Source organism: Lepidochelys kempii, chromosome 11 (assembly GCF_965140265.1).
Source record: "Lepidochelys kempii isolate rLepKem1 chromosome 11, rLepKem1.hap2, whole genome shotgun sequence".
In the NCBI taxonomy this organism is placed as follows: domain Eukaryota; kingdom Metazoa; phylum Chordata; order Testudines; family Cheloniidae; genus Lepidochelys; species Lepidochelys kempii.
The window spans coordinates 20,664,899-20,689,932 of record NC_133266.1 but is presented as its reverse complement, the minus strand read 5'-3'; the positions used below and the strand labels follow the sequence as shown (position 1 = coordinate 20,689,932).

Genomic DNA, 25,034 nt, shown 5'->3' with positions numbered 1-25,034 from the left:
CAGTTTCTGTTGGTAAGCCTGCTACTAGTCAGGGTCATAATGGTATACCTGAAGCATCAGAAGAGGCTCAGCAAGTCTGGTGTCCCACCTGCTGAACTCCAATCATCCCAATTTCAAATACTACATGCTCTGTAGGTTGCAGTACACTTTAGTCAGGATACTTACTTTGAAAATGGGCCCCAGTAGAAAAGCTGACACAGATGGTGGAACTCCTTATGCCATTTTACGGGTAGGTATAGTAATTCAGAGAGACATACAAGGAAGAATTAAAAGCTAGTATGCATGAATATTTATATATGCTCACTGAATACCTGGAATTATCTACACTCTGAGCTATTAACTGAGTTTAGAAAATAATGTATACAGTATATTTTCTACATTCACTGATAGTTAAGAAATTAAGTGAATTAAGTTAACTGTGTTTTTCAAACACTGCAAAGCCCACATTCCTTTTCTAGCACTATGGGCCAGATCCTCCACTCGAGTAAATTGATTTAGCTTGATTGACTTCAGTGGAGCTCTGTGGTTTACTCTACCAGAAGACTTGGCCCTACAAGTTTGGACTTCTAAATACCGACTAAGTTTAGGTCATCTCAGCACCAGTCAGACTTCCAAACAAGTTTTTCACTATCCCAGTTATTTTTCATAACCAGATAACTCAAAAATTGCCAAAAAGAATAAACTTTGACAACATCAAATAATTTCACTTCTAAGCTTGGAATGACAAATGTCCTCCCAATAGGCAATTCTGAGGAAGTCATAAGCCAGAGAGGACAGAATCATAGACCGGAAGTGCCTTCTCAGCTATCTAGCACAACATTATATCAGAGAGTGAGAGAGCCTATAAGACATTTTATTTTATTCAATAATCCACTTATTAATTAATGTTATTAGGCCAACATTTGCTACAAGTTACACCTGTGCTATCCTGTTATTGATTGCAAGTAGGGATGTTTCTTAGAAATGTTACAAATAATAGATCTGAAGTTACCATTGGGGGTTGATAAGGAATGTCCGTATATGGCAAGTTCTCCTTCAGAATACAGAATCTTGCAATGGAAAAGGCCCAGCAGGTCATCTCAACCATCCTACCTACTACTCCAGACACTGCAGGATTTCTTCCTTTTGGATCGTCACTAATGTTTTATCCAGTCTAGTTTTAAATGAGCCAAGTAATGGGGCTTCTGCTAGCTCTCTCAGGAGATTTATTCCACAGACTAATACATCTCACTTTCAGGAACTTCTTGATATTCAGCCAAGTTTCCTACTCCTAATTTCACCATCCCATCACTCCTAGTTATAGTCTCTTCTATTATTGTAAATAATTCCTCTCTTTCCAATATGATTATGTTCCCCCTTGCCCTATTAGTCATCAGTTAGCCAAGCATTCTATCTATATATTCCACAATGTTAATCTTTCAAATTCTAATATATGTGATGAACTGGTTTTAAAGCTACCCTGCATCTAAGGAATATTGGGTATGCAATCCTTGCTTGTACCTTGCTAGAGGCCTACAGCTGACAGATAAATGTTGAGGCAAATTTTGATCATCTCCTTATGATCATAAAAAAGCACATGTGAGAAAAAGTTGTGTTTGAATGGAGATGTGCATCTTGCACTGCACTGGGTCCCTGCAGAGAGAGGGCACAGAAAACTTAGTGGGCAGGCAAATCAGAGCAAAATCCACAAACGTGCACTACAATACTAATATATCATCAGAGGTGGCCTAAGGACTGTTGCAGAAAGTATTACACACTGCTCAGTGTGGAAATAGGGAGGGGGAAATAATCTAACAGAAGCTATTGCTAGCCAATAGAAAAAAACAGGCTGAGGGGATGAGTGAAACAGCAGAATAATAGCTTTTGGAGGCCAGGAACTACAGTGATTTTAAGCAGTCAGTAGACTCTAGGAACTGGGGCAAGAATGTTTCACTGGAAGGACAGCAGGAAGTGAGACACTTAAGGGCTGTCACACAGAAACAATGTAAACACACATTAGCAAGTCATGGATAGATAAAGAGGATGAAGAATTTAAAAGACAGACAATCAACTCTTCCTCAGGAATTGATATCAGACCAGTAAAGCACTGTAACCCAAGCAAATACATTCTTCCTACCCTTGTGCCTAGAACCCCACCAGCCTAAGGACAGGGTAGCAGATCCCATTGGCCCAGCACCTTCCAGGGAATGCTGGTGTGGAGAATGCCGCTTTGTCACCTTTCCATCAGCTCTCCATGCGACACCATGAAGGGTTGTCTGAGAGATTGAGACCTAGGGGGGGAGACAGGAGCTGGAGATAGGCAACTTTTTCCAGCGATGAGTGAGATTTTCCCCATACTTTCTTATATTTAGCCCTTTCCCACCAGAAAAAGTTGGGGGAAGTAAAAAATGGTAGAGAAGTAGGGGAAAACCAGACCCAAAACCAAAAGTGAACATGCCTTGTTTCCAAAAATCAAAAGAAAAAACATTGAAATGAAAAAAATCATTTAAATATTCGGTTGAAAATTATCTTTTTATTTTGAATTAATCAGTTAGGACACTGAAATACATAATTTAAATCCACATTTTTCCATGGAAAATGTCAATTTTGACAAAATGCATTTTCCATTGGGAAATTTTCAGTCAAAAACTTTGACCAGCTCTAGTGAACAGAGTTTATTTTATGACTTTTTATTTTTTTATTAAAATAAACTTCTCCTAGTGAGTAACAACCACTCAGCAGCTTGTAAGCTGTCTACCTCATGCACATTCCATCTGGGTTAGCATAATGTGAGGCTATTAATTACATAATTAAAATACCTACCTTATCTTTGGGACAATAGTTTCCCCTTTCTGAATGCCTACTTCAAGGAATGCATATTACATAAAAAACAGTTTGTCATGTCCTTTTAGTAATACATTTCTATAGAAACATCTACCTCATAATTCTTTTGACCAAAGGGAGAGACTAATAGACGGAGGGCAAAGTGTCATATTTTACAGTACAACAGTTTGAGTGTGTTGATGCATAGAAGTGCAATGACATTAATTATACTGGCTAAAGCTCGGAAAGAGCACTTCCTTTTATAGCAAAATGCCTTTTAAATGAAACAAATTTGCAAGCCTGGCAAAGAGAAAGTATAGGCTTCATTATTAGTTATGATGCATTATAAATATAAAAGCCTTTCACATCATAAATTGTAGATTCTTAAAAGTGAATTATCAGTTTCAAGCTAAGTACTAAGATAACTCTTTTATGGCCATATCTAAAACACCTAAGATTGCTCGGCTGGTAATTTATATATAATTAGTGTTATTTTTCATTTCACCTTATAAAGGAGAATTTTGAGATTTCTGGAGCATGTAAATTAAATCTATGCATCAGTATTCTTTAGGGGTGAAATTCACCATTTCCTGAACAGAATAACTGCACTTGTGCAGGGAGGTAAATTTAAAGTTCTATGCCTGAGGATGGAGGGAATGGAATTTGCCACTCCAACCTGGAGGTAAGTCACTGGGATAATAATGCAACCCTTCCATAGCTACTGTTCTAGCCCATCAGCAACTTGGTCGGTTTGCTGGGATTTCACCTAAGCATGGAGCCAGTAGTTCCTGAGCCTACCCACAACAGCCTCCTTCACACTGAGCAGAGCCAATGTACAGACCCCCTTGTGCAGCTGTTCTGCTTTGCAGTTGCATCAGGGGGGCTGCCTTCCTCTGGATTAATTTCATCCTGCAACATGGAAGTCCCAGGCTGCAAGAAAAATTCTTTGTCTTGATGCCCACAAGTCAAGGAAAGTCATAGATCTTGGCTCTGTGGGAAACCGTCCTGTTGCAAATGCCTATTTAAAAGCAAAAAGCCTCTCTTCTATGATCACAAGCTACAGATCTCCAGGGAGGATGAGAACTCTATAAGAGAGTTCTCCACCCCTCATGCTCCTCAGAATCTGCAGGTTGACTACATTTCCCCTCACATCAAACTATAGGGTTGTGAATAGCAGCATCCACCAAAGTGCTGTGCTGTAAGTCCCCCTGGACACTGTGGATGTGAACTAAAAGGTTCCTAGTTCACCTTAATATAATCCCATTTGAAGAAGACTATGTTAAAGTGAACTAGGAATCTTTTAGTTTGCACCTGCAGCGTCTGCACAGAGGAGTAGTTACAATGCAGCTCTTTGGTGCACACTGAGGTCCAAACTGTTGGGCAATGTAATCAAGTCAAGACTTTTGCTTTCTTCAAAGGCTCCACACCTATAATGCACAGCAGAGTAACTGGAAGTTCATTTAACCCTGGGATGGAGTAACTATCTTACAAAAACATGGGTGAGGTAATGGATATGCTCAGTTTCTCATCTGCTTTGCCTTTATTAAACGTAGCAAGGGCAAAGGGCTCTTATTTATATCCTAGTTTTTAGGGGAGTGGGAATATTAAAACTTGAGGGTCTTTACCATGTACACTGACCTATTCATCTAGGAACAGCAATTGATGGCACCTCTATTCTCCTACTCAGTGCTGCCATGATTACTTTAAAACTGAATAGCCTTAGGCTTGGAGGAATTAGATTTTTATAGATAAATGTTGGTAAAATGTTGGTCAATCTCACTGTACACATACTAAACAACAAAAAATATTTCCATTGATAATAATTGAAATGTTCAGATAGGCCCGAGTAAAAAAAATGCTGCTTGAAAACTAATTAAAGTTTTATTTAAGGATATTTACTTTGTATATTTTGACATGTGAAGTTGACAGTTTGTGTTTTCAGTTATAAAGCCTTAACACTTTGAATCTCAACATCTACTGTCATTAAATAATTATTTTTGACCTCCCCATAATTTCCCACAACTCTGAAAATTTAAAGAGATTAAAATAGAAAAAATGCTTACCAGTAAACATTGATATTACCAACAAAATGATAAAACAATAAAAATTGAATTCCATGAAGCCTAACTATCCGGTACATGGTGTTATCCACATCCAATTTGGGATGTGAAGCCATATGCCACTAACGAATCACAACTCTTTGTTCTGATCCACTCTATTCTGTCTGCTTTATCTTGACCTAAATTGGACTCTGGTAGCTCCAAGGACTTGAGTGAAGTGAGACCAGGGATGAATCTGGCCCAGGAGGGTCATGCAAATCAACTGAGCCTCTTTTTCCTTTATAAAATGCTTGCTACAAAAAATAAAATGTGAATGTATTCTGGATCCCAAGTATATCCTTCATTTTCCCTCTGACTAACACTTCATAAGGACACAGACTAACATAAAACAGCTCTCACTGGCAAGGACAGCAGTCCTACGGATAAGTGAACAGATTAATCGTAAATGGTGCCTTTCAGTGGCTGATGTTTTGGGAGCAGTAGTAATGAAATAAATTAAATCAGAAGATGGAAGAGACAAGGAGGGGGAGCCTCATGGGAAAAGTGAATGAGTGCTGGAGTGTCCTTGGGAGTGGGTTATATAGCAACAGTAAAGTACAGTATAACAGCATAGTGATAGATAAGTGTATGGCGGGAGGTGTGGAGGAGGGGGTTAAGGTTATTCTTCTGATTTAAGATTTCCACATTTGGGGCAAATATAAAAAAATACATATAGTAAAATCTTTTCCTACTGTTTAGCGGTATTTAATTTTCCACTGCTGCCTATATGACTGTCATGACATTTTTCTGAGTGTCACAAAAGCGTATCTGTTTAGGTTCAATTTTGCATTCAAGTAATTCAGCACCAGCTTAAGGCTTCCATTTAAAAATGAAGACATTTTGCAAGTCTGACATTTTACATGATCTATGACATGACCTAACTGAAGGACTCCCACTGACTTCAATAAGAGTTGGATTGGGCTCCCATAGTCTATACACATTAATATGAATGAGTAGTTCCATTTCTGTGAAAGACAGTTATGTACCTGTGTTAAGAGAGTCTTATGTATTTAAATGATAGACCAGCAGAGTTCAGATGCAGCCACTCTCATGCACCCCCTATTTCTTTCATGACCACGCTCCTTCAAAATGCCTGCACTGAAAAAGGACTATTTGAAGGAAGTTTTGGAAGATGATTCTCAGAGTTTTCCATCTCCTTATCTCCCTCCTGTGGATATATCCATAGGAGCATATTGTTTGACATTACAAGGGATTATATGAAGTTTTTTTAATGCTCCCTTTAGTTTTAATCAGTATTTTGCCCCAGTTCTTAAATAGCGTGCTCAGAATTTATGTACCTGATTAGTAAATAGGATGAGACAAGCCCATCAAAAGTGTTATCTCATTACAGCCAACTTCGCTGAGTTTTTCAAGACCGAGTAAAATCAAATTTTATGACAATAAACAGACAGTTAAACTCTATTTTCTTGCTTTATTCCAAACTAAATACGTTTCTACAGAATGTGCTTCTCTATAAGGGGCGGGGGAGGTGAGGGAGAACTGTAAAGGAAATAGGGCTCTTTCTGAAGCAGTACTTTACAAAAACATTCCTGATCTTTATTTTCATTTAACTTTCCTGGCATAATATAGAAAATTCCAACATGAAAAATAGTAATTTATTTTCTATTAATTGTAGATTCCTAAAAATCTGTTTTAAAATGAAACACAGCTGTTTAAAAGGAAGGTGTTACCAAGCACTGCTTTCTAAAGGTGGTTAGCAATTGATCCACTCAAAGAAGTCCCTCACAATTTCCGTAAAATGCATAGCCACTGTTTCCTCCAGTTGTCAGAGCAATATATGGGACAAGAGCAAGAAGTAATTACAATGTGAGAAAACATAGGCATTTGGAAATACAAGAGAATCCACTTTTAGGTCCTAATCCTGCAGTCCTTACTCAAGCAAAATTCAGACTGGTGTCTGTGGGAAATTTGCCAGAATAACACTGGCTGACTAACAACTGCAAAATTAGTTCCACAGTGAATTCAGACAGACTGAAACTCCATTTTTAGTAGAGCACAATGAAAGTTCCAAATTACTCAACACAAGGCAGTGTGCCAGTTGCAAATCCAGTTATAGTAAAACTTATGCTTACAGTGAAGTCATTCTAAGGGGGTGGGAAATGACTTCACTTTAACAGGGTTCCAGGAGAGTCCTAACTTTTCATATGAAATGTTCACCTAGCCCCAATCAGCCTTGTAAAAGTTAGTGATTAGTCACAGAAGTTGTAATTTGAGCACTGATTTTGCTGTGAAGAATGCCATGCTGTAGAGCATCCAGTTAAACCAAAATGTATTTATTAAGTCCTGGAGGCAGGGATTATTTCCCATTTGCTTTTCTCAAATGTTTATCTTTTTCATCGATGCCTGTTGCCATAGCAGCAGCTCTTAGACAGCTAACAGCTCTCACATGAATTCTTATCCATTTCCAGCTAATAACTCCAACGGTATTAGCTTGTGTATGGTGATGAATATAGGCTTCCCCGTGTGTTAATTTTCTTTCTCCTCCAAGGCCAGCCATCATGCTGGCCTAATGAAAGAGTGTGGCTGTTGGAGTATAAACACACAGTCATGATAGGTGTACACCCGGGGTCTGAAAATCCTGTTTTTGTTTGTTTGTTGTTTAGGCGTTTTGACAATTATAAAATTGGAACCTTTCTTTTGTGCAAGAGCCTGGCCCATGTGTTTGAGGTACATGTACGACAGTGGGACTGTGGAAGCCGCCAGTATGCTGTTGCCTGCAACTGCAGTGTAGCTGCCTGGGAGGGTAATGACATCATCTTGCTAGACATGTGTAATGGTCAGTTTCAGGAAACCAGACCTCAGCTGTCCATTAAGAGCATTGGCGCATCACCTCAACGTGTCAAAATCGTGAAGTCCTATGGAGGGAAAAAAATTACCGCAGGTGGACCTTTTTTTTACATGTTGCTTTGACTTTAACTATATATTTCTGAATTAAGTAACTACTACACACACACCTATAGCCATAAGAGTGCTTACAGTGAAAGTCACAGTTATTGAGAAAACCAGACTGAGGGAAAGTGCTGGCTAACGTGTTAATATAACCAAACATAAAACAAAACATGAAACTAATAAGAGTGGATGGGCGTTACTCTCAAAGACATAGCCAAGAGTCATATGAATATTATTTGTTGTTTGTATTATGGTAGTGTCTAGCAGTCCCACGGGCACCCACTGTGCTAGGCACTGTACAATTACATAACAAAGAGATGGCCCTGAAAAACTTGTGATCTAAGTATAAGATGAAAGATCACACAATGAAGATGGTTCTGCAGCACATCTGCTTTAGTACAAATTATTTACTTAGAAAGCACTACTGTGCTTTCCAGTTTGCACTTTGTATCTCTCATCCACACTGAAGATCTCTAGTCCAGGTGTTCCTTGAAATCACTGGACAAACAAGTGCAGACTGCACTAAAGAGATCCAAGCTGAGAATTTTGTCCTAAAATTTCAACATCAAGATTTATTACTAGAAAATATTCCGGGTAAGAAAGGGGCCATAAGGAGCCAAAACAATGTTAGGGTGGGGGTTCTGAGCTTTGGCTCTCACCATCTTCTTCTCCCTTGGAATAGATCTTGATAACATAGTTATTTAAAGTTTCTTAATTGCAGAAAGGAAGCAAAAGCAGGAAAATACCTTTCATTTCACCTTACTACTGAATACAGTATAATTACAGTTTTATTACTAGAATAATCTTTACTAGCAATATTCAAAATATATTGAAAATGTGAATCACTTTCTTTGAATTTGGAGTTATAAGGCCACATTTTGTCCTAATTTAACTTCACGTAAACCCCACTGATTCCACTGGGGTTTATATCCAACTGAGTTTCTGTGGGACATGAGTGAGGGGAAAATCTAGTCCAACCAGTGCAGAACACTGAAATAGCAGATAGTGTCCTGAGAGCAGAGATTTTAAACACAAACTCCTTTTTGAAGGAAAGTGTGTAATTAGAAGACAGTTGGCATGTGTTAGTTGAACATGGCAAAATTTTTCAGCCAAAACTTTTTTCCACCCAAAAAATGCAGATTTGGGTCAACCAAAACATTTCACAGATTCATGTCAAATTCGCTGAATTGTTTTAGTTAAAAAAAAAATCTGAACTCAAAATGTTTGGTTTCAACATGTTCAAAATGAACTGTTATCATCTGAAATGACCCTGCATTTCAAACTTTACTTCAGTTTAATTAAAATTGTTTTGAAAATCTTGAAAATGAAACATTTCATTTATACTCAAACAAAATGTTTTATTCAACCTGAAATATTTTATTTATTTATTTTTACTTTTTGGTTGGTAGAAAAAAAAAGGTAAAATATCATTTTAGACTGACCTGAAAGATTTTTTTTTTTTTTTGGACTGGCAGCAAACACTTAAAAATCAGTTACTCACATAGATCTATGTTAGTTTCAAAAAGGTAACTGAGGTAACTATAGCTCTGTTTCAACTAGCAGCTGTCCTGGCCTACAAATTAAATTAAAAATTAAGGAAATACAAACTTATAAGCAAGATTCAAGTATAGTGAATCATTCCACCATTCACTTGTGTAACACTACAGAAATTTGCTTCTTAAAATATACTTGCTTTTTAAATTTCTTATCTATGAAAGTAAGAAATTAATAGGCTAAATCCTGCTTTCCTTACTCAGGGGGACTAACATCCAAACAGAACTGAGCCTAGCGCATGGGCACTATGCAGACACCCTCACATGATTCTGTAGCTTGTACTAGCCTTGATGTGCATTATCCCATGTGTAAGGGGGGGAATAGTCCCGCTATTGTGGGGAACTTTCCTGGCTTCTGTACTACCCTGGTGAAGTAGGCTAGCGAAAGGATCTGAGTCCTCGCTCCCACTTCCTTTACCCAGTGGCCTCCCTGCCCTTGAGAACTCCCCTTCCACTCTCCTGTCTGGCAGAGTCCTCGTAACCCCAACAAGGCTGGGCCCAGGATTCCTGGGGGGCTCGACCCCCAACCCTGCTGTGGTCACCGAGGACAGGGGCTAGGGTGTCCCTACTCCGGGGTACTCTCTCTGCACTGGGCACTTCTCTGACCCACTGACCATTACATACAATTTAAAGCAAATGCAAGTTATTTAATCAACAATTAATTTTAAAAAGAATAAGAAAAAATGGGAAAGGTTAAAGGAAACACATCACCCCGCTCTGTGGCAGGGAACTTCACAAACAGTGTCTCTGGAATGTCAGGGCAGTTCACAGTCTGTTCCTTGTAAGTCCCCGGCCTTCTTCTCAGGCCCTGGCTGTGCTGCAGGGATGCTGTGGGTTGGACACTTGCTCTGGTGGTGGCCACACGCTCTCAGGCTCTAAGTGGTAGGACCCTTCTGCCCAGTGTCGCCCCCGCCCTGTCAGGGTTATGATCCAAGCCTGACCTGCAGAGCCTCTTCGCTGAGGCATCTCCCTGGGCTGGGCCCGCTGCCCAGGATCCAGCCCCAGCTGCACCACTCTGTCTCTGCACTGCTGCTCTGCCTCTAGCTCCCTGGGCTGTTTCTTTGGCCCCTCTGCCTCTGGTTGCTACAGCTCTGCTCCCAGGACAGGTCTGCTCTGCAGGCTGCTTCTGTGACTCTGCTCCCAGCACTGACCTGCTTCCTGGGCTGCTTTTCTGGCCCCTCTGGCTCTGGTTGCTGCAGCTCTGCTCCCAGGACAGGGTCTGCTCTCTCTGGGCTGCTTTTCTGGTCCCTCTGGATCTGGCACAGCTCTGCTCCCCAGCTTAGCTCGGGCCCCTGCTTTCTCCTTAGCTGGGCCCCACTCTGTCTGACCCAGGCAAATCCAGCTCACACAGGGGACGGGACCTCCCTGGCCTCCTGACTCCCTGATTAGCCTGCTCGCCCTGTCATTTAGGCTGACCTGGAGCATTGGCCTCTCCCCATTGTTCCTGGGGGCTGTCAGTCTCAGGGTCCTGATTCCCTATCGACCCTTCCCCCTTTTTAATACTGGGAGCTAGCAACTAAAACACCCCCACTGACTGTTAGTAAGAGGGTAGCAGTCCCCTTACACACGCTATGCTCTGGGCTCTGGTAGCTCCTCCTCCTCCTGTGTCACTGAAGTCAGTGGAAGTTCTGCCACTGATGTCAGGGGAGAAATATGAGGGTGTCACATGAGCCAAATTGTGTGCTGGTTGTGTGACATGGACAAATTTCCCTCGGGGGCTAAGGTCAAAATTTTCAACAGTGGGTACTGATTTTGGGTTGAAGTGCTTTTTGGCTTGAAGTGCATTGAGTTTCAGAAGTGCTAAGCAACCACAGCTCCAGCTGAAATCAATGGGGGTTGCAAGTTCTCAGCATGTCTGGAAAATTCAACAGTTTTCAAGAGGGAAGAAAGCTATTTTCCATACTTAGCAATTTATCGAAAAGAAACAATTTCCCAGGCAAAAACACAGGGGTGGTCTTATCATGGTGACAGCTTCAAAAATTAGCTGGTAACTTACCAATGGGAAAATGTCAGTGAATGTAATTATTAATTTAAAAAAGGAAGGCGCTTGTGTGGGTTTATATTTATATGATGCTATCAGATATTAGTACCAAAAACTCTGAAAGCATCATTGTAAATAAAACCAACAGCATCATTGTAAAATAAATGTTTACAGAGTGTCTAAGTGGCATTAAATTACCAACTGCATAGCCAACTTCCTGCTTTGATTTTTTTTGCGAGGGAGGGAACACACTTTTTTTATTACAGAAGAAACTTGCTAATGGATTAAATTCACTGGGTTTTTTCTGCCTCTTCAGATCATCTTCCCTTCAGGAGCATTTGTTCGAGCTGATGTAAGTGAGTGGGGAATGAGTTTGACAGTCAGGGCGCCAAGCATCGATTTTAACAGCACCAGAGGTTTGTGTGGCATCTTTGATGGGAACAGTCATAATGACTTCCATAACACCAGCGGGAGTCCTTTACTATCACACCAGAGTAACATGCCTGAGGAAGACTTCATAGAAGAGTGGAGGTACAGAGCTAAAGGATTCCAAACCTAAAAGTCATACTGTAACATCGTTTAAAGGGGTGTCTATACATTTACTTCATTACATGGTCTTTTAATGACCTGAAAAAGAGCTCTGCCTAATCTGTCAAAGGAGGGCTAGAGGTCCATTATCACCACAAACATAACGAAAGCTTATTTTTCAGTCTGTACACTACACATAAGAAGCTCTTTTACTGAGAGAGACGTGTTATATTCACGAGAGATATCATGTTAACAGCTGTGTTAAGATCCCACTCAGCTGTTAAAAAACGCAGTTCTCACCCACTCTGAAAAATGTAGATAACTGACAATAGGGATTAATTGTTTGGTATTTCCCTTGTTCTTTTATTCCTGAAAACTAATTACAACATGTGACTATACAATTAAATATTACATTTTGACAAAGAGTGGCAATAAATGTAGCATGCTAAAACTTAATATCTATTCAGTTAAAAATAATGGGACATTTGAAACTCTTGCTTTCTAAGAGAGAGAGTCTGGAACATGGATTCTGATCCCTTTCCATATCAGGGACTTCCATTGCCCCATATTTTAATTCCCGAATCCAAACATAGCCTTATAGTTCTGGGTCCAGGTCATTTCAAAACCTGAATGGAACTATTCTGCAGTGTTTGATTGGTTGGTGATTAACTATTTTCAGGGCAGCGGCTATTACAAAATTTGGTCCAAAATAAAAATATGATGAAGACCTCTGTCCTTGTGAGGTGCCCACCAGGAGAAATATTGCAAGATCAGCTGATGACATGAGATTTCCATCCTTTGGGACTGGAAGAACAGCAGGGCTGGCTCTAGGCACCAGCTAAGGAAGCTGGTGCCGGGGGCGGCAAATCAGAAGGGGCAGCGCTCCGGCGCTCTTGGGGCGGCACTCCTTCCTCGGCGGCCCTTCGGCAGCGGCACTTTGCTTTATTTTTTTCTTCTTCAGAGGCACTTTGGCGGCAGCTTTTTTATTTTTTCTTCTTCGGCGGCCGCTTGTTGTTGTTGTTGTTGCTGTTTGTTTCGCTGCTTGGGGAGGCAAAAAAGGTAGAGCCGGCCCTGAAGAACAGTTCAGGAAATGTGGCACAGTTGAATCTGAACCCAAACCCTAACGCTTATTTCTGCCTCAGATCTGAACCCTAGTCTAGCTAATCCTGATTCTGCACCCTGTCAGTGCATCCAGCACCCATCTCTGTTGTAACTAGAAAAGACTTCAAAGCTATTGACTTTTAGGAAATGAACACGCAAATAAACTGTATTCAACTTACATAAAATCAGCTGAAGCCATTAATCATCCTAATTTAGTTGATGAATATTTTGAGCTGTAGTTGTGAGCAGCACATACAAGACTCAAAGTTAGAGGCACTCAGTTTCCTTTATATTAATCCATAGAATAGTGGCTAAATCCCCTGGGTTTTAATCTTTTGGGGACTTATCCATTTCCTAGATGTAGATGTGGGTACTGGGGGGTTACTTAGGTGGAAGGAAGGATGGTTTTTGAGACTACAAGAACGGGAAATCTGGGACTCCTGGCAGGAGTCATAGATTCATAGATGCTAAGGTCAGAAGGGACCATTATGATCATCTAGTCTGACCTCCTGCACAACGCAGGCCACAGAATTTCACCCACCCACTCCTGCGAAAAACCTATTCCCAGCATTCCCAGCTTTCCTCCTTTCTTGTGGGAACTTGTCTAGCTCTCTTGGGTTGTAGCTCCAACATGAACCACTAGTCCCTGTTACTGGATGCCAACCCACTCCTCAGAACAAAATGGCAACAGGCTGGCAAGAGGTGGGTAAGCTATCTACAGCTAAGAGAGTGACTGGAGAATTTGTAGTAGCTCTGTGTGGGAACCAGCAGCCAATGGAAGATACAGTATTCAGGGGGAACTTTACATTCTTTGTCCACTTGGAAAGGAGAAGAGCTTTCCAGCACTTGTCAGGGACTAGGACGAGACCTTGTTGTGCTCAAGAAAGGCGGGTGAAACTCCTTTTGGGGGAGAGGGACTGGTGACAAATATAACTTTTGCTGTAGACCCTAAGTAAATAAAAATAAGGACTCTAAGAATCAAGGCCATAATCCAAAACCAACTAAAGTCAATGGAAAGACTCACATTATCTTTAAAGAACATTGGATCAGGCCTTATAATACACCCACAGAAAAATTGCAAAATAGGGAGTAAAACCTGTATGCTGATTTCCCTGCTTTTGTTTTTAATTTAATTTTAGACAACAAATTAGTACTTTAGACTTTAGGACTCTCCAGCACCAGAAGCTAGTTGGATCATTCACCACCTGGCAATTCAGTTCTCTCCCTGGCTGCAACTTCTTTAAAAAAGCTGCAGGGCTCAGGATGGCACAGAGCTCTTTAAACGTCAACTTTTCCAAATGGCAACTTTACACATAAAATTGCATCCAACCCTCCAAGTCTTTAAAAGAGCATCCTTACCAATAAGGAATAGAAGTTCTATGACATGCAATTCCCATAGCAGCTCCTGATCAGAAAGCAGCAAACATGCTCTTTCCTTTTATTTTCAAGAGTAACACTGAATAATTTTTCTGAGAAAATGTTGAGTTGTGCCTAAACTTTTCAATTTTCCCTAAGGAAAATTACAATGAAACATTTAGTTTCATTTCAGGTAAACCCAAATTGAAACATTTCATTGAGTTTTGATTTGACATTAATCTCTGAATCTGTTGGAGCTTCTGTGCATGGAAGTTGCAGTTCGGGTCTCTCAGGCTTCCTTTCTCTCCTTTGAGTCAGTCTCCCTGGTCAGACTAAATCTCCCACAGTGAACCATGGTCATAGGACTCCCATGAGACTCTTCAAGCTTTCAGCCAGAGGGAGATATACCATGATATATCACTAGAGATGTAGTCTTGCCTGTACTGGGGAATGGGACATGAGACACCCAAATTACAACTTCCAAGAGGTACCGCAGTGGATCAGATGGATGCAGAGAATAATGTAGACTCAAACAGAAACAAAACAGTTCATTTCAGATTGGCAACCAAATTAAATGTTGAAATGGAACATTTTGACATATCTTAATAAAAATTATTGAACTTGTCATTTGCATTAAAGTTTCAATAGTTCAACATTACATCCTGAATCAGGATGAAATCAAATGTCAAAATATCAGAATTTCCTACTGGATGAAAATTCCATTTTTCTTTTAGCTCTAGAAATAATTGCCTTTGAGTTTAAGGTTTCTGTGAGCACCTCTAAAAATTCTGCTGCATTAGTTAGGTTAGGTGTCTTTAAAACTCAGATGATATTAGGACTCTTTCCTCTTAGCCAGCCTCACTTGTGGGTGATGCTTCCATGCAGCACAAGGGAAGGTGTCTGGCAAGCATCCAGTTGGAAGTTAAAGCTCTCATTGCCCTTTTCAAAAAGAACAATAAGTAATTTCAACATCCCCTCTCTCAAGGAAACACATCCTATTGTCTTAGACTGTATGAAAGCTAATTTTGAGTGCATAATGGCTGTTATATTTACCAGTTCAGTCAGAGCAGTAACTCAACATCTAGCTCAGTGTCATTAATTTGAAAAATTCTAGGATTATGAAAACCTCAAATCAAATTGTGTTCTGTTGTATCTGCTCATTTTGCAAAATATTTAATAGAATGCCAAACTCATATATCATACCTAGAAGGGGACCTCTTGAATAGCCAATAACGGTTCCCTTTTCCTCTGTCACTCTGATAACTTCGTAAAAATTTTAGTATTGTATTAGTGTCTATATAATCATTCTATTGTATGTACTGCTTTCTATGGATGAACTGGATAAGATAACCCTGTCCCCACAGCAGTACCAGACCTCTTTTGAGGTTCCGAAATTTTGGTGCACTCTTTTTTATTTTCCTGAACTTCTAGGTTTAGCCTGGGTTGGGAAGCAGAATTACCAAAATACTTCAAGAAATTTTGTTTCTCTCATATGTCAAGTCCAACAAAAGATTGGGGCAGGAACTGTATCTTACAAAACTATAAAGCTCCAAGAACTCTCCTGATGCTGTATAAATAACATCACAAGAAATTCTGTTCTCATGAGACTTACAGCCAAACTTTAATTATGGTTGCTTATTCAAACTGAAACTCTCTAGAATTACCCCCTCATTACTGCTGGACTAAATTAAGGAAGGAATGTAATTAGTTTTGTCTTATGTGATGCCACATCTTTGTGATCAATAAGATATAGTTATGTGTGTCAATGACAGGAAAGTTCAAATAAAAGTTGTTCCCTTACATTATAATAATGAAATATAGCACACCACACAAATGTTTTTGAAAGGAGTAACATTTTTAAAAGGCAAAAATATGAATGCACTAAATCAGAAGGGAGAGAAGGTGTTGTTTAATAATTAGAGCAGGGAGTGCTAAATTAATACAAGGGTTTAAAATGAATTTTTTGAGCTATATTCATCCTTAGTGTAATTCCCCTGGCTTCAGTTGAGTTATATAGGAATATATCAGACATCTTATGTAAAAAAATGATAATATGCATTTTCTGAAAAATGTGTCCTTTAAAATAATTCTGTAAATTGAAGTCATGCAAGTAGGCACTGATCCAGCAAAGCACTTAAGCACATGCTAGCGAATAGCCCCATTGCATCCGTATAGTGCAATTCAGGAAGGGTCATGCAAAGGTGGCTGTAAAACCGCTGAAACTATTCACATGCTTAAAATAAAGAACATGCTTAAATGTTTTGCTGGATTGGGACCCTAAGTCCCCGAGACTTCAGAAAAAAAAGTTGATTTAATGCTGTGGACCAGTTTGTTGAAAGCTGTTTATTTTTTCCCCCAATCTCTTTATTTTTATTTCTTTAATCAGATACCCACAGGGAAAAGTTTATTTGACAAGACTCCACCAATCGTTCCCCTCTATTCGACATTGGTGAGGCCTCATGTGGAGTACTGTGTCCAGTTTTGGGCCCCACACTTCAAGAAGGATGTGGATAAATTGGAGAGAGTCCAGCGAAGGGCAACAAAAATGATTAGGGGACTGGAACACATGAGTTATGAGGAGAGGCTGAGGGAGCTGGGATTGTTTAGCCTGCAGAAGAGAAGAATGAGGGGGGATTTGATAGCTGCTTTCAACTACCTGAAAGGGGGTTCCAAAGAGGATGGCTCTAGACTGTTCTCAATGGTAGCAGATGACAGAACGAGGAGTAATGGTCTCAAGTTGCAGTGGGGGAGGTTTAGATTGGATATTAGGAAAAACTTTTTCACTAAGAGGGTGGTGAAACACTGGAATGCGTTACCTAGGGAGGTGGTAGAATCTCCTTCCTTAGAGGTTTTTAAGGTCAGGCTTGACAAAGCCCTGGCTGGGATGATTTAACTGGGAATTGGTCCTGCTTCGAGCAGGGGGTTGGACTAGATGACCTTCTGGGGTCCCTTCCAACCCTGATATTCTATGATTCTATGATCTCTGAAGGGGAGAAAAGGAAAAATTACTGCAGATGTCAGAAGGAGCACACTCTATCTCTGCACTCTGTAACTACACTAAATGCCTTTCAGAGTTCTTTTCCACAATCTCTAGGCTGCCATTATGATAATGTGGATTATACTTCTGCAATCCCACATCTAGATGTTACATCAGAATATGTCACTCGCTTAGAAATAGAATCTACTTTAAGAAGTGATGGGAAATTGTTGGCCAAAGCATTTGATCAAAGATATCTGCCTAAATCAGTCAAAAAGCGAGATAGCCACGATAGCAGATTAAAACAATACGCACAAAAAGTTTCCTTGAAAAATCAAAAAAACAACAGTTTTATTAACTCTACTAAACCAGAAGAAGTGCTAGATAGAGCAAAAAGACAAGAAGACTCTTCTGAATACTTACCTTTTTATCCATTTCAAAATGAGACTCAAAAGGACTTGGAAAGCTTTGCATATTTTTTCCCAGAGGATTACTTAGAAGGGATTCAGCCGAAAGTTCAGTCAATATGGCCTACTCCAGGTGGCCTAACCTCAACCAAAGCCTTGGAGATCTGTCAGCAGGTTCTTGCTAATTCTACTATTGGCTCCATCTGTAAAGACATCCTTGGGAGACAGCTGGATAAGGCAATTGATATGTGCCTTTTAGATCTGCAACTCAAGGATGACCTGGCGTGGGAAGGTGCAATGATAGCGTTTTTGGAAAATGAGTGTGAAAGAAAAGTGCTAGAAAATAGAACTAAGCTGTTTCATACAGCAAATGGGTTACTTGCCACTCACGAGGAAATACTCACAGCTCTCAGGTGTCCCAATTTCTGTAATGGCAACGGACAGTGCACAGAATGGGGGTGCCGATGCTTTGAAGACCACAGTTCCTATGACTGTAGCATTGCCAAGAGTGAGTAAAACATTCTGTTTGTTCCTATTCTGCCCGTCTTCTTATGGTATTAGAGTTATTAGGTGAAACATCTGCACAGAGTTGTTTGCTCTTCAAATAGCTTTACCAGTAAATTATTTGATGAATTAGTAATCAGTGCTTTGACCTTGAAAAGCTGAACAAAATATCTTGTTGGCTGGTCTTTCGCTTTTTTACCTCAGTAACATTTTAAAAATGGATTTTAGAAGCCCCTTAACAAATTGGTTTTACAGAAGTGATTTTCTTTACATCTGATCTGTCACCTGCACACTGACAAACACACTGCTGCCAAGAATGAGGGTCCTGCTAATACTGTGGTCGATACACAGGCTAGCACTGCATAGATGGCTCTTTCTTCTTTACTATTAGAAAATAAAATTTGTAAATGAATTTCAAATGTTACAGTAATCCAAAGCAGCTAAAGGAATAAGTAATGTTTGCAAAGTTAAATGACCATGTAACTGGCTATGGGATCAATGTTAGCCTCAGATATGTTCACAGGGCTTATATAGACGTTGCTTGGTGTTAACATGCATCTGTGGACATAATTTGGCCCAAAGGTCCTGATTACACAAACATTTATGCACATACTTACATTCAGGCACATAAGTAGCCCCTTGAAGTTTATGGGTTTGATTCTCATTTAACCTCAGGCCTCTCAGTGTAAATGAGGAACCATTGTGCTAATGTGACTACTTACAGTGCTTGAAGATACGCGTGTGCATAAATGTTTGCAAGATAGAGTTATACTTTGGAAATTTAAGCTCCGATTCAGCAGTTTGTTCAAGCACATGCTTAAACTTAGGAATGCAAGATCTAAGCACATAAGTGCATTTATGAATAAGGATGAGAAGACTCATGTGCTTCAAGTTAAGCACGTACTTAAGTGTTTTGACTTAATGTAATGCAAACATGAAAACTTTTTTTTATTTGTGGAAATGCTGGGCTAATAATATTTACACAGTAGTTTACTGAACAACTTTTGCTTGTTTAAGCAGAGGGTTTTTTCAGTTATTTACCCAGCTGATACAATATTAATACATTATTATGTTTGGTGCATAATTTATTTGCTGAATTTTGCAAAGTTTTCCTGACCAAATGTTTCATGTCTTTTTCTATTTTGCCCAGCTTCAATCGATGTGGGGAAATTGTTTTGAACAGATTTTTTCCTATGGATAAAATTCAAGAGAGAGAGAGGGAGGTTTTTAGAAGTCCCTTCTGGTTTTTCAGTCAGCAGTGCTACCTATCAAGTAATAAATGATGGTAGCAGTTATATATGGCTTTATTTGGCAACATTGCTTTGACTGCTAACAAGCAGCAGACTAGAGAAAAGAGCCTGAGACAGCACAGAATGGAAAAAATTGAAAACAAAAATGCACATCAGTTGCTGCAAATACAAACTGATAGACATCCCTGTGTATTGACTGTTTGATTTGGGGCTCAATCAAACTCCAGAGGGTGTTTTCTCAATAATTCCTCCCTTTGGGGACTTTAGTTTATTACTCTAATAAGTTCAAAATACTACAGATCTTCCATCTAGCCTTCCTAGTTGTCCCACGCCCTTGATGCAGGATTCATAATCCTGTTGCTGCAAAGGCACGCTCCTCCTCCTCCTCATAGGTTCTCCCCCAGACCTTCCACCTTGAAGTTCAGTTTCTCGGCCTAGGCCTCCTCATTGGCTCTTCACTAGCTTTTCTTAAATAAAAGTCTGCACTCCCTGAAGTTTTTCCCCAAATGTCGACAGGCTACCCTTTTATCTTCCAGAAGGTCTGTTTCTTAGTCACATGCCTCCCCACCCTCCCCCATCACATGCGCCTTTTACTCCGTCCTGGGTTAAACTTGGCACATTTGGCTGAGCTGTAGCACCTTAAAGGGCCAGTTCACACTGTGGCAGTTTGGAAAATGTAACTCTCATATCCAGTTTGCTACTGAACATGAATTCACTATCCTAGGTATAAAATTAACATTCATATCATCATCGGTGTTTCTAAAAAAAAACCCACAGAAGGACATTTTCTGTTACCACTTCCCCAGGCACCTTTCTCAGAATTTCATCACATTTCATTTAAAAAGAAACACACTGAAGCTCTTTCAGTTAAACCATGTATACTTTATATTCTGTCAACCTAAATATTTCTTCTGCAGTTTCAGTTGGATATAGGATTCTTCTTACCTGTTAACACCACACTGCAACAAAACACAGCTCCTGTGTTCCTTCCAAAAGGTGGACTGAAGTGGATGATGTGATCCGTATATATTGCATATATGTAAGAAAGAATGGCCACACTGGGTCAGACAAATGGTCCATCTAGCCCAGCATCCTCTTCTCTGTAAGTGGCCAATGTCAGATACTTCGGAAAGAATGAACAGAACAGAGCAATTATCAAGTGATCCATCTCCAGCGCCTGGCAGTCATAGGCTTAGGGACACCCAGAGCACGGGGTTGCATCTTGATCTAATAGCCATTGATGGACTTATCCTCCATGAACTTATCTAGTTCTTTTTTGAGCTCCATTATAGGTTTGACCATCACAACATCCCTTAGCAATGGGTTCCACAGCTTTACTATGCGCTGTGTGAAGAAGTACTTCTTTTTATTTGTTTTAAGCCTGCTGCCTATTAATCTCATTGAGTGACCCCTGGTTCTTGTGTTATGTGAAGGAGTAAATAATACTTCCTTATTCACTTTCTCCACACCACTCATGAATTTTATAGACCTCTATCATATCCCCCTTTAGTCATCTTGTTTCCAAGATGAACAGTGCCAGTTTTTTTAATTTCTCTGCATATGGAAGCTGTTTCATACCCTTAATCCTTTTTTTTGTCCTTCTCTGTACTTTTTCCAAATCTAATATATGTTTTTGAGATAAAGCTACCAGAACTGTATCCAGTATTCAAGGTATGGGCATACCATGGATTTATATAGTGGTATTATCATATTTTCTGCCTTATTATCTATCCATTTCCTAATGGTTCCTAACATTCTGTTAGCTTTTTTGACTGCTGCTGCACATTAAGCAGATATTTTCAGAGAACTATCCACAATGACTGCACGATCTCTTTCTTGAGTGGTAACAGCTAATTTAGACCCCATCATTGTGTGTGGATAGTTGGGATTATGTTTTCCATTGTGCATTACTTTACTTTTATCAACATTGAATTTCATTTGCAATTTTCTTGCCCACTTACCCCAGTTTTGTGAGATCTTTTTGTAACTTTTCACAGCCAGCTTTGGATTTAACTATCTTGAATCATTTTGTATCACCTGCAAACTTGCCACCTCACTGTTTACCCCTTTTTCCAGATCATTCATGACGATGTTGAACAGCATATACCCCTGGAGGACCCTCAGATCCCTGGGGAACCCACTATTTACCTCTCTCCATTCTGAAATCCGACCATTTATTCCTACCCTTTGTTTCTTGTCTTATTGATCCATGAGAGGACCTTTCCTCTTATCCTATGATTGCTGACTTTCCTTAAGAGCCTTTGGTGAGGGGCCTTGTCAAATGCTTTCTGAAAATCCAAATATACCATATCCACTGGATCATCCTTCTCCACAAGTTTCTTGACCCCCTATAAGAATTCTAATAGATTGTTGAGGCATGATTTCCCTTTACACCAGCCATGTTGACCCCTCCCCCAATAAATCATGTTCATCTATGTATCTGATCATTCTGTTCTTTAGTATAGTAAATAGTGCTTCCTTCTGCAACCTCCTCTGCTGTACATTTCTCATTTGCAACTAAGGGTATGTCTATTCTACCCACCGGATGGGCAGGCAGCGATCGATCCAGCAGGGGTGGATTTATCGCATCTAGTCTAGACGTGATAAATCAACTCCCAAGCACTCTCCCATCGACTCCTGTACTCCACAGGCGTGAGAGGCACAGGCACAGTCGATGGGGGAGCAGCAGCATTCGACTCACCACGGTGAAGACACCGCAGTGAGTAGCTCTAAGTACATCGACTTCAGCTATGTTATTCCCAGTGTAGACCAGGCCTAAGAGCCTGGATCATATTTTTTACCTAATTAACATTTATAAAGTGCTTTGAAATCCATGGACAAAAACAACTATAGAAGTGCAAAGTACATCTTTTATACAAGAAATTGTCTAAAACATTTTATTGCAGGCATCCATCTTGGGGTGCTTTATAGTTACACAAGCTAGAGAGGGCAAAGGAAAGACACAAAAATGGGGGAGAATCAAACTAAAAAGGAGTAAATATCGCTAAAGTGAGTCACTACTGCACATTTTTCTTTGAAAAAAGAAAAATCCTTAACAAATGAAAACAAGCAGATGCAGCTGACCTGGGGAACCTTTAACATTTGCTTTTTTCCATTTTCCACAATACCAGTGAGATTATACATGCTGCCTTCTGAGAAACAGCAAGCAGTTTCTTTGGACTTAAAGCAACAGTCGGCCACAAAATACCGATATACCCAATCCATAGACATCCAATAGCTACTCACATCAACAGAAAAAAAGTTAAAAACAAACAGCTACACAACACAGTCTTACTAGGTGTGGTCAAACTATTAATTGCAAATAACTTATCTGAAAAATTTAGCATTTTTTTTCATTTGTGAATTGCTTGCCAGCAGATTGATTTTAGACCCTACTTGTCTATGGATCATCCCTGGTCCCCTGTGAAGCCTTTTTGAAGGGTTTAATGCCTGAATACTGGTATTCATATGAAGAATTGTCATTTCCCAAACATTAATATGAACAAAAATCTTTTTGCATGAATATTTACAAATACTGTATACACAGGGACACAAACATGACTGAACCAAGAGCTGTTTCATATTTAAAAATCTGTTCACCCACTGGTTGGCAGTATTCTGTATGCTCCTAGCTATTCTTACAACCTGAAACTAAAGCTGGTTGAAATTTTTCATTCAAAACTTTTTTATATATTTATTTAATTTATTTATTTTTAAACAAAAATGGCTTTTTTTCTTTTTTGGGGGGGTCAAAATGGAAATTTCTATGGGGAATGCTCATTTGCCATTCATTTTTTATTTTCATTGAAAAACTGAAACTCTCAATTTTTTTAGTTTTTGATTGCCAAAAACCAAATATATATCTCTATATAGAGGTATATAGATGTCAGCTGAAGATGTGCAGTCTGGGACCACCAAAAGCAAAAAAAATATTTAAAGCCTGAAAAATGTAGGTTTTCAGCCAACATTTTTGGGAGGGGAGAGTTTGTTGAAGAAAAGAGAGACATTTTCAGTTTCTCAATGAATATCTTTGAAGAAACATTTTGGCAAAAATGAAAATTTTTATTTTCATTTCAGTTTCTCACAGCGACAGAAAATATTTCTCGATCAGTTCTACCTTAAACATAACTCTAGTTATAGCAAGCAACTAGAATTGGTCACATAGCACAGCTTGTGAAGCAGTTCACAGAATTCATGTCTGTTTTCACACACACAATTTTCTGGAACATTTTTACCTTTGGGGTTGTGAATATCTATATTTGGTCTCTTCCCAAAAGTGATTTAAAGAACATGTTGACAAAGTCCTTTGGGCTTTTTCAGTTATGGGATGAGTACAAGGAATATATGTTTTCGCTAGTGCTGAATCAGACTACAGAGAAATGGCTCATACTGTAGTTTCAAGTTTTGCATCAAGATAGTCCTTTCTGAGGACTGAAATCTTTGTTTGGGTTGAGGAACATACTGTTGAAAATTACTTCTGAACATGTTCATGGCCACTGCTAAGACTTTAGCAAAGACTAATGATTAAGGAAATCTTAATTTTTGCATAAATTTCCTAAATTTTGAGTGCTTTGCAACCTTAATAATGTTCTTTTCATGTCGTTTTGTTTGTGTGTAACATATACATATTGCATTCAGTCTTACTCCCACTGAACTCGGTGTCAAAAACACAATTACATCGATAGCAAGATTTGGCTATAATTGTTATTAAAAGCAATGGGAGCAAGTTTGGGCCCCCAGTTATCCACAACAAAAGACTGTTAAATCCTTTGCTTCACTGTTTCTATTTTCTTCAAATATAGCTGGTATATGAGTTTTCAGGAAGATTTAAAGTTTGAAGAGGTAGGAACAAACTGATTTTTAGCTACAGGGAATAAAAGAAATATTAGATAAATGTCAAAAGTCAAATCAATGTAATATTTTAATGACTTAACTCATGTTTCCCATTTTTCAGAACTTTTCTCCTTTGTCTTCAGATGAATTCTATAATTTTTCAAGCTTAATTAATTTTTAAGCGAAATTTATAGGGGAGAAAAAATGGGCCTTTGCAATGGAAGTTGGTTGCAATCTTAAATATGTAGAGGCTACTTCATCTCCACAATATTCATAGATTACAAGGCCAGAAGGAACAAATGTGATCATCTAGTCAGACCTCCTCTTGATGCAGGTTATAGGACTTCCTGGAATTAATTTCTGTTTGAACTAGAGCATTGGTTGATAAACATAATAGCACTGAAGTAATCTATTTGGACTTCTTTAAGGTGTTTCACTTGCTACCACACATTTTGATTAAAAAACCTAGAAAAATATAAAATTAAGATGGTACACATTACATGGAATAAAAGCTGGCTATTTGATAGGTCTCAAAATGTAATTATAAATAGGGAATCATCATTGAGTGAGTGTGTTTCTAGTGGGGTCGGTCCTGCAAGGATCTGTTTTAGGCTATATGCTATTTAACATTTTTATCAATAACCTAGAGGAAAATAAAGTCATCACTGATAAAGTTTGCAGATTGCATAAAAACTGGGGAAGTGGAAAATAACGAAGAGGACAGGTCACTAAT

The 25,034-nt window shown here is 39.2% G+C and overlaps 1 protein-coding gene across 1 annotated transcript in view; it reads left to right on the top strand.

Moving 5' to 3' along the window:
• LOC140895919 (von Willebrand factor D and EGF domain-containing protein-like) overlaps window positions 1–25,034 on the top strand; it is a 282,268-nt gene that overhangs the window by 49,270 nt on the left and 207,964 nt on the right. The window contains 4 exon segments of the mRNA XM_073306827.1: window positions 7,526–7,799; window positions 11,662–11,876; window positions 15,762–15,856; window positions 17,425–18,222. Coding sequence (XP_073162928.1) covers window positions 7,526–7,799; window positions 11,662–11,876; window positions 15,762–15,856; window positions 17,425–18,222 — 1,382 coding nt within the window.